At 41.1% G+C, this 10,957-nt stretch overlaps 1 protein-coding gene across 1 annotated transcript in view; it reads left to right on the forward strand.

The window, feature by feature from the left end:
• The window catches only part of UBXN2B (UBX domain protein 2B), a 30,695-nt gene extending 24,492 nt beyond the window's left edge, over positions 1–6,203 (forward strand). The window contains exons 7-8 of the mRNA XM_061438790.1: positions 719–880; positions 2,001–6,203. Of these exons, the coding sequence (XP_061294774.1) occupies positions 719–880; positions 2,001–2,163 (325 nt within the window). The 3' untranslated portion in view covers positions 2,164–6,203. The remainder of the gene's footprint in view (positions 1–718; positions 881–2,000) is intronic.
• Positions 6,204–10,957: the final 4,754 nt, after the last annotated feature.

Here is a 10,957-nt window from a genome sequence, read left to right on the forward strand (position 1 = left end):
AGGAGACACTGGAACATATCCAGGGGTATAAAACAAGATGCAAAAATTTTATAGTCTAAAGGTATTGAAGTCATACAGAGTCTGTTTATTTATCACTGTCATTACCATATATTAAATTTCTCATTACTTCTTTTCTGTAAAACAGTAACTACTTGAATCAGATTTTTAAAGTGGTATCAACTAAGTTTAAGCTTAGTATTGATGATATGTACAAATATAACTGATACCTCTTGAAACACTGTTTCAAGCACTATTTTACTATAACAGACTTTCATAACATTATTATTTCCATTTTATAAATGATAGAACTGGGATTCAAAGAGATTAATTTACATACTTGAGTTCACACAAATTGACAAAGCTGGGATCTGAAATCTGTCTGTGCTCATGGTCAGTCTTGGACATAAACTCCAAGTTGCTCGGGTTTCTGACTGAAGACCATTGTGCCCAACAGTCTCATGAAATTTCAAAGGGATGAAGGAGGAAGAAAGTTGGATAAACTAAATCAGAATCGTAGGACCCAGAATAATTTTAATAAAAGAGTTTTCAAGAAAAATAGGCTATCCCAAAGGAAGCTGTGTTCTCGCTGGTGCAGACGTGATGGCAGGACGAGTGGAGAGTCAGCTGTAGGTCCGAGTGGTGCTTCTACTGTCTGCAGTGTGTCATGCGTCTTACGTGTTTATATTTACGTTCTGATTCTTTAATTCTTCTTTCTTAGCCTCACACCTGAAATAGTCAGTACACCTTCCTCCCCAGAAGAGGAGGAGAAGTCACTGTTCAATGCAGTGGTTCTTATTGATGATTCCATGCCAACCACCAAAATCCAGATCAGATTAGCAGACGGGAGCCGTTTGATACAGAGATTCAACAGTACTCACAGGTAAGCTCAGGGTGACTTATCTTTGTAAATCTGGGTGCATCTTGAGTCAGGAAAAATATGAAATTGCTTAGGTTTACTTTTGAAGTAAGTTTTCGACAGAAAAACTTGAAATAAGTCAAATACTTAGTACTTAAACATCCTCTGTAAACTGTCCAAATACTAATGCAAATGCAGATACCACTTAGAAATAAAGAAAATTGTTAAAAGCTATCATTTTGTGCTGATGCTAAAACCAGGAAAAGTTGAATCAGATTTGATTTACTTTAGTAAAACCTTATTTGAACTTTATTCCTTTAAAAATTTATGATAACCCTGATTGAAAGTGAAAGTCACAGTTGTGTCCTATTCTTTGCAACCCATTGACCACACAGAAGTCCATGGACTTCTCCAGGCCAGAATGCTGGAGTGGATAGCCTTTCCCTTCTCCAGGGGATCTTGCCAACCCAGGTGTTTAATCCAGGTCTCCTGTATTGCAGGCGGATTCTTTACCAGCTGAGCTATCAGGGAAGCCCTAACCCTGTAGGATTAATAATCTACATAGAGATTTGTAGTGTAAATAAAGTTTAATTGTGCTGTTATCAAGTATTTCAAATTAACAGTTTTAAGTGTCATTTTAGCATTCATTTGTTATGCTAATAAGATATTGTTTTTATTCACTGTGTCCCACTAAGAGATAACATTTATGATCTTAGTTGAGTTACTGTGTCTATATGAAAGTAATTTTTTTAAAACACTTTTCGTAGGTACAGACTCACATTGACATAGGCTCATCTGAGGTACCTTTTTCTGGATCATGTGCTACTAAGATGTTTTATACTATGAAAAAGTCAGCCCTTGTAGTTCAGTGTAGTAGCATTGTTGATGTTTCTTTGATGGAACAACTCACCTGGAGATTATGTCTGTTTACAGTGAAAGTAACTGTTAGGTACGCTCCAGAGTTAATCCTCATGTTTTACCTGAAAGCCAAGATAAATCCATCCATTGAAATTAAAGAAGGTTATAACACATTTAAAGGATTAGAACTGTGTGATTTACTTTAATTATTATCTAATTTTAGCTAAAAAACCTAAATGACAATAAAACTTTCATATCACAAATTATTTTCATCTTACTTCTTCAGGATCCTGGATGTCCGGGACTTTATCGTTCAGTCTCGTCCTGAATTTGCAACTCTTGACTTTATTCTCGTGACTTCGTTTCCAAACAAAGTGCTAACAGATGAAAGCCTGACACTACAAGAAGCAGATATTCTTAACACTGTAATACTGCAGCAGCTAAAATGATACTGTCCTACCTATGCAGTAGCATGTAGGAATGGTAATGTGCCATACTAGTGAGGAAAATACTTATGAGCGTAAAAAATTATTTTTGTTATTTATACAGATAAATTTTGGTTTAATTCTTCAATCTTCCAGCTTTAGGATAGACAAATTTGGACTAGGAGTAGATCTTAAGGTAACATATGTTCTAAGTTTTAGCCAAAAGGGCTGGCTTCCATTGATAGCTTTTAAATATTCAGGCAAACCAATTTGATACATGCTCAGAGTTAATGTAACAGCACTTGTTTGCAGAGAAAATGAACAAAATGCCATTTTTGACAAATGCATTTGGTAAAATTTGCACTAAAGTTTCTTGATGCTGCATTGATCAGCAGCCATTAAGAAATCTTCTGATCAAACACCTTGAAATTTTTTCTGTAATGTATACTGGGAACTATGTATGTATTCTGATATTTAAATACTTGGATTGTATGATAGTTATTTCTCCTATTAAGATAAATAATTCCTTTCTACTTGCTGATTTAGCTATTTTACTCATGTCAGAAAATACAGTTTCGCCTTGTGTTTTATGACCTTCATAAACCAGAAACAAAGACATAAAGGTCAGCAGTTCTTGAGGAGGAGTGTGTTCAACTGCACTTTAAAGGAGAGTAACTACAGTCCCTGGCTGCGCCCGTCTTGATCACCCCCATTTATTCATTCAGCAAGTGTTTCTGGGGGACCCACCATGTATACTAAACACTGTTGTAAGTGTTAAACCCAGAGTGTATTGTACTGCAAAACCAAATGAGGGCAGAAACGAAAGAATGAATTCCATCAAAGAGACAGAACCTGAAGAGTCACCAGCGTAAATGTCTGCGTTTCTGCTGGAGCCAGATGTTCGCTGAGTGAGGGAAGGTGCAGCAGGAGTGAGAGAAAAGCTTCTTCTTCTTCCCAACACCATTTCATCTCTGGTCACCTCTCCTGGCTTGTCTTTTATTGCTGCTGTAACAAATCACTACAGACATGGTGGCTTACAATAGCCTAGGTTTCTTGTACTTCTCTGGGTCTCACGTGGGCCTCACTGGGCTACAGTCAGGTGTCAGCAGGGCACCGTTCCTCTTGGGAGGTCTCGGGGAGATGTGTGTCCTTGCCTTACCAGCTTCAAGCGGCCACCTGCATGCCTGGGCCTGTGGCCCCCTCTCTTCGTCTCCAAAACTAGCAACGCTGTATCCCTCTGACTCCTCTGTCATCACATCTCTTGGAAAACAGCCGGGAAAGATTCTCTGTTTATTGGGTCTACCAGGTGATCCTGGATGCTCTCCCCACATAAGGTCCATAGTAACTGGATCCTTGAGGTCCCTTTGATTGTGAAAGGTGATGGATCACAGGTTCCTTCCAGTGCACCAGGGCTCATCTCTTGCCTCTTCAGCTGGCATCCATCCCTTCACTATGGCCAAGCCCCTCATCTTGACTTCTATCCTTACAGCCTTTGCCTCCACCTTTGATTCTCCTTTCTTCTAAGGGCCCTGGCAATTACATTTGCTTCACTTGGATACTCTAGGATAATCTCCTCGCCTCAGATGTGTGACTTAACCCCATCTGCAGAATCTCTTCTACCACATAGACTGACAAATTCATTGGCTTGGGGATTAGAACATGAACTTTTGGGGAGGCCTTTCTGTCTACTGCAGTCCACTCCTGTCCCGAAGATCCACATTCCACCCTGAAAGGTGCTCAAGAGCTTCAACCCACTGCAGCACCAGCTTAAAAGTGCAAAGTTTTACCTGGATCTCATGAACTCAGATGTCCCGAATCTCATTTAAATCATGTAAACCAAGTATGAGTGAACATCTGGTATGAGTGGTTCCTGGGACACAATTTCTCTCCATCTGTGAACCTAGAGAAACCAGTTATATAATGGCAACAGGCATAAAAGAACCGTTCTAGACATTCCTGTTTTAAAAAGAAAATGGGGTGGAAACGGGAGCTGCCAGTGCCAAGCACTTTGTAAGTTCAGCCAGACACACTCGGCTTGAAGGCCTGGAAACAGCCTTCTGTGACTCAGCAGTCTTTGTAGGTGTGTGACTTTCTCTCAGAGACCTCTTTTTTTTTTTTCCCTTTTTCATGAAAGGTAGCAGGTATTTGCAGCCAAGTAGTTCTATCAGCTTGTAATGTCTGTAATTGTAGGAGGCTGAGCCATCTTTTTTCATTTCATGTCTCTGTCCCCTTTAAGAAAGCAATATCTGCTAATGTAACATTCTCGAGACATGTGTGGATCTTCTGTGTATGTTACAGAGATTCACTCCATTAAACCACAGGCTCCTTCCAGAGCTTTCTAGGTAACCCAGCTGTTTCCGGCTGTCTGTGACCTTCTCTGTCTTTCTCAGGTATAAGCAGCAGGTCGTAGGCCACAGTCTCATCTCTTCCCCTGGAGCAGGCCTCAGTTCAGTTCAGTCGCTCAGTCGTGTCTGACTCTTTGCGACCCCATGAATCGCAGCACGCCAGGTCTCCCTGTCCATCACCAACTCCCAGAGTTCACTCAGACTCATGTCCATCGAGTCAGTGATGCCATCCAGCCATCTCATCCTCTGTCGTCCTCTTCTCCTCCCACCCCCAATGCGTCCCAGCATTAGGGTCTTTTCCGGTGAGTCAACTCTTTGCATGAGGTGGCCAAAGTACTGGAGTTTCAGCTTCAGCTGCCTAAAAGTAAATCTTTCAATTTTAATGTCTTTGCTATTCGCTAAGGATTTCCAGGTCATCAAGTCCTGTTTCCTTTTTTTTTTTTTAACAGTCCTTCCCTCAACTTATCTATTTTTTCTCACATTAGACTATAATCAGTAAGAAGAAAGCAGGCTGCCCCTGCCACACAACTTAGAAATCTCTTCAGCTGAGAGTCTTGAGTTTCTCTCATGCTTCTTTCTTTCCACACAGCTGCAGTCACAATGCTAAGCTTCCTGCCACTGATTCACTGGAATCTCTCTTCCTTCACTTTTCCCGCAGCACAGGCCTCATTTCCTCCTGAACTTTTTAAAAGGTCCTTTTTTCCAGTAACCCTGTCCTCACGGCCACATAGCTGTTCTCTGACACACCCCTTACCTCCTTGGAGCCCTCGCTGCCTTTCCCAGCCATGGCCCTGCTCCTTTGGCATTCTGCCACACTCCTTTGAATATTTCCACCTTCTTCCCACTGCCCAGTTCCAAGGCCACTCCTGCATTTCTGTGTCTTTGTTAACAGCAGCACCCACTTCTTGGTCTCTGGAAAACTCCACTCTGCCAGTTGACCTGAATGTGCCAGTAGGAGCTTTGGGTGTCACGTTTCACTGGGGGCTTCACTTCAAGGAGCTGAATTTGCCTATGTGAGGCGGACAGTGGGAGGGCTCCCATACCCACTCACCTGCCAGTGTTGGCCTCACCACCGCAGAGAAAACTCGTGCTCGGTGTCATAAAAGAAGCAGCGTATTCCTAAGACTTCTCAGAATGGGAAGCTCTGTTCCTTCCCACTGGTTGGAAACAACCTGGAGAATGCAGACGTGACAGTTCAGTCCGTCAGTCTCCGCACAGAAGGGTTACCGGTTGTAAGCTACGCTTCCAAGGAGCAGAGTCATATCTGTATGGAAATAATCTCCTGCAACAGGTGAACATTTTAAATAAGGGCATTGCCCTGTTTTAGATTAACAAAATGGAGAGAACCTGTAAAATTATTTGAAGTTTTATTCTTGTAGTTTCTTTTTAGTCAGGTGGAGTGCCTGAGGATGCACATACATGAATGACTGCCGTTCTTGTATATAATAGTTTTCCAAAATAGATTCTTGTTGGGAGGGAGAATTAAACAGCCAGAGGGATGAACATTACTTTTACAAGTGTTCTACAAAGTGTTTGCTTCCTTCAGAGTTCTCCTGAATTCTTTTTACTATTGCAGTCACTGTAACTTTTTAAAATTTATAATTCCATTAGAAGAGATTGTTACAATAAACAACCACGTGTGACGTCAGTTTTGCATGATGTGTGTAATCAAGAAAGTTTTAAGTGTGTGCTTACCAATAAAGAATGTTTTCACTGGAAGTCATTGAGAAGCCTTTTCATAATTTCCTTGATGTACAGTTTTATTCAGGTGACTTAATGGAGTATTTTAAATGTCAGTAACGTTTCCCACATGCATCTTTTTGATGCGCAGGAGGATCTGAGTTGTAGCAGTGTTATCTCTGTGTCCCATCACTGATTCAGTTTTCATTCCACCAAAAGAAACGGCAGATTTTTCTCCACTTTCGCCACAGTGGACCTCTGAAAACCTTGTCATGATACGTGTTGTTGATAAAGTGCCTCAGGATTTCCCCTTAAGAGTTTTTGTCCCTGGCTAGTGATGGAAGTAAATGTGTCCAATGTTGTCATAAAGGCTAAGAAACGTTTTCTGTAATCCTCTAATTTTAAAGTATCTTTTAACTCCAAGTAAACATTATGTAAAAGGAGCCCTGTTGCGTGTGTGTGTGTGTGTGTGTGTACAGCACGTATAAATTACTCATGTAGCCCATAACTAACAACTAGCTATAATTTACTTAGTTTAATACTTAACAATTGGGCCTCTTTAGAATTTATAGCTGTGATTTAAGTCTCTGAAGAAAAGGGAGGATGGCTTTTTTTAGGAAGTTTGAACTTGATGGTTTATTTTCTTCTAGACAAATATTTCTATATTGTTAAATACAAGAGTATAGTCCATAATGGAACCCCTAAATCTAAGGCCCCTGTCACCAAATGTTGACTTGACTTAATTACAGCAGAGGCCCTCCCAGAAATGGAATCTTAAATCTTGTCTTTTGATAATCTGATCAACACTAAACGGGCCATCTGTCTGATAAATCCTGCTGGCCCCTCAAGAAAGTGACCTTGCCATAACTTTTTTGCCTAGTGTTAGCTTCCTGTTCCCTCCCTCTTCTGCGTATAAAATGCCTCAGTTTCAACAGCTTCTAGGAGCTCCTTTCTGTTTGCTAGATTAGATGGTGCCCATTCGTGAATTGTTGAGTAAAACCCACAAGATTTTTGAAATGTATTCATTTGAATTTTGTATTTTCACAAAATGTGTAGCAGAGACCTTCAGAGTCATTCTGAAGAGCTACAACCTTAAAATTTCCTGAGTCCTGCCTAGGTGGTTTCAGATGACTTAGGCCACTCAGAGGAAAGCTACAGGAAAGATGGAAGTAAGCGTGGATCACAGCATTTCTTGCTTTCTTTGGAAATAATTACCAACTTATTAGCATGGACTTAGAGACATCTCAGGGGCTTCCCTGATGGCTCAGTAGGTAAAGAATCTGCCTGCAATGCAGAAGACTCAGGAGATGCGGGTTCAATCCCTGGGTCTGGAAGAACCCCTGGAGGAGGAAGTGGTAACCCAATTCAGTAATTTTGCTTGGAGAATCCCATGGACAGAGGAGCCTGATGGGCTACTGTCCATGGGGTTGCAAGTCAGACATGACAGCACACACACAAGAGACATCACAGTCAGCAATGTGATAGGTTTTAATTGACTTCTGTCAACTGAAAAAAAAAACACAACGTGAGAGTTGCATACTGAGGGCAAAATGACTATAGCTGGGAGGCAGCACCTCAGCTCTGAGGAATGTGTATATGTGATTTTGGTGTATATGTGGTGTGCTGTCTCTTGTGCATGTGCTATCGTGTCTGACTTGCAACCCCATGGACAGAGGAGCCCATCGGGATTCTCCAAGCAAAATTACTGGAGTGGGTTACCACTTCCTATATGGTGTATATGTAAGGTCATTGTATATGTGATTTTGCTGAAGGGGGTTAAGATCTGTATATGGTTTTAGTCGAGGGGCTTAAGGTCAGTGTATGCATGGTTTTAGGGGGTTACGTACAGTCAAGCATGCATTTTGGCAGAGGCTTGCTGCTAGTCATGGGCAGGTGTCACTGTTTATGATTTTAGGGCTTTTCCAGATAGGAAGAGATGCAAGCCTTTGGGCTCCTAAAATGTTATTTTGAAAATAATTATCCGAAGGCCTTTCTGCCAGTTTTTCCTGGACTGCGGTTGCCTCACTCCTGATCTCTACCCTAACTCCTTTCGGTGGCTGTTGAAGGTCAGTGGCTGCAGTGGCCACTGACTTTATCCTTGTAAAGCCAGGTAGCCAGCGACAATTTTTAGTTGGCACTTCTCTTGAGTGAAGGTATGTATGTGTGTTAGGCAACAATAAAAGAGGCCCATGAGATGAAAGATGTGGAGCAGCTGGGTTTTTTTCCTCCAGAAATTCTTTTCTGCCTGTTCCTTCCTTGGGTGTAAATTTGCTCAGCCCTGCTCTTTATTTGTGTAGATGTCAACATAGTCGTATCTACAACAGTGACTTTCCTTAATTGAACGTTGGGGATAAGAGTTCTTAAAATGAGTGAATGTCCTTTGACTTTATGCCTTCGTGTCTGCTTTTTGGTTTGTAATTTCTTTGTCCACACAGGGCACCTTTCAATGTTAATTATAAAAGTTCCTACATGGTAGTTTGTGTATTTAATGTGTTTCCTGCTTTGTTTTTCATTTTTTCATCTGTGGGAAAGGCTAGTGTCTTATATTGTTAACAGATTTTGTCATTTTTAATCATAGGATCAAGAATGGTAGGAAGTATGCTTTAGTTTCCTATCAGAGTCTATGTTGATTAGGAAGTAGCAACTATGAATGCTACAAATATTCATAACATCAGTAGGCTTGGAAGTGAAAGCATGAACATAGTTAAATCCAAGTGGGAGTCCTGCCCCCAGCCTGGAATTTTTAACTGAGTCTGGGCTTTTGAACCCAGGAGGGAGCAGGGTGAAGTAACATCCTTTAGAAAGAAATGTTCACCTTCCTATGAATGTCAGATTTAACATTCCCTGAGGTGAAGTGGTCACTTTTATTCATGTAGTGAAATTATATGCAAATGAAAGTTTTATGTTGGTATGTTGTAAATACATGATAAAAACCCCAAGGCTGAGAGGTTTTTTTTCCTTTGAAAACTTATCATAAATGTTGATAATGTCAGTAAATCCGTAAATGTTACTGTTTGAAGTATTGTGTCCATTGGTGTCCTGTGACTACTCAAACTAATCTGATTTTATAGTCTTTTTTAAAAATTTTATTTATTTGACTGCATTGGGTCTTAGTTGCAGCATATGACATCAAGTTCCCTGACCAGGGATCGAACCCAGGCCCCATGCTTTGGGAGCACAGAGTCTTAGCCACTGGGCCACCAGGGAAGTCCCTGACTTTATATTCTTTAATGTGAAGCACGTGGTGAGTCACTGGCGATAAGGCTGCATATGTTGGAGATAACTACTTGGGTTTAACACTTATTGAGGGCTCACTCAGAGCAGAATTCTGTACTTGGAAGGCAGAATGCCACTTACGGTCTGTCATGTCGCTATGTTACAGTGTCACTCAGTTCTTCCTTGGTCACTAACTCATGTCCAACTCTGCAACCTCGTAGAGTGCAGCATGCCAGGCTCCCCTGTCCTCCACTATCTCCTGAAGTTTGCTTAAATTCATGTCCATTGGGATACGGAATGAAGCAGGGCAAAGACATAGAGTTTTGCCAAGAAAATGCACTGGTCATAACAAACACCCTCTTCCAACAACACAAGAGAAGACTCTATACATGGACATCACCAGATGGTCAACACCGAAATCAGATTGATTATATTCTTTGCAGCCAAAGATGGAGAAGCTCTGTACAGTCAGCAAAAACAAGACCAGGAGCTGACTGTGGCTCAGACCATGAACTCCTTATTGCCAAATTCAGGCTTAAATTGAAGAAAGTAGGGAAAACCACTAGACCATTCAGGTATGACCTAAATCAAATCCCTTATGATTATACAGTGGAAGTGAGAAATAGATTTAAGGGCCTAGATCTGATAGACATAGTACCTGATGAACTATGGAATGAGGTTCGTGACATTGTACAGGAGACAGGGATCAAGACCATTCCCATGGAAAAGAAATGCAAAAAAGCAAAATGGCTGTCTGGGGAGGCCTTACAAATAGCTGTGAAAAGAAGAGAAGCGAAAAGCAAAGGAGAAAAGGAAAGATATAAACATCTGAATGCAGAGTTCCAAAGAATAGCAAGAAGAGATAAGAAACCCTTCTTCAGCGATCAATGCAAAGAAGTAGAGGAAAACAACAGAATGGGAAAGACTAGGGATCTCTTCAAGAAAATCAGAGATACCAAAGGAACATTTCATGCAAAGATGGGCTCAATAAAGGACAGAAATGGTATGGACCTAACAGAAGCAGAAGATATTAAGAAGAGATGGCAAGAATACACAGAAGAACTGTACAAAAAAGATGTTCACGACCCAGATAATCACGATGGTGTGATCACTGACCTACAGCCAGACATCCTGGAATGTGAAGTCAAGTGGGCCTTAGAAAGCATCACTACCAACAAAGCTAGTGGAGATGATGGAATTCCAGTTGAGCTATTCCAAATCCTGAAAGATGATGCTGTGAAAGTGCTGCACTCAATATGCCAGCAAATTTGGAAAACTCAGCAGTGGCCCCAGGACGGGAAAAGGTCAGTTTTCATTCCAATCCCAAAGAAAGGCAATGCCAAAGAATGCTCAAACTACCGCACAATTGCACTCATCTCACACGCTAGTAAAGTAATGCTCAAAATTCTCCAAGCCAGGCTTCAGCAATATGTGAACTGTGAACTTCCTGATGTTCAAGCTGGTTTTAGAAAAGGCAGAGGAACCAGAGATCAAATTGCCAACATCCGCTGGCTCATAGAAAAAGCAAGAGAGTTCCAGAAAAACATCTCTTTCTGCTTTATTGACTATGCCAAAGC

The sequence above is a fragment of the Bos javanicus genome, chromosome 14, assembly GCF_032452875.1.
Source record: "Bos javanicus breed banteng chromosome 14, ARS-OSU_banteng_1.0, whole genome shotgun sequence".
NCBI classification, from domain to species: Eukaryota; Metazoa; Chordata; class Mammalia; order Artiodactyla; family Bovidae; genus Bos; species Bos javanicus.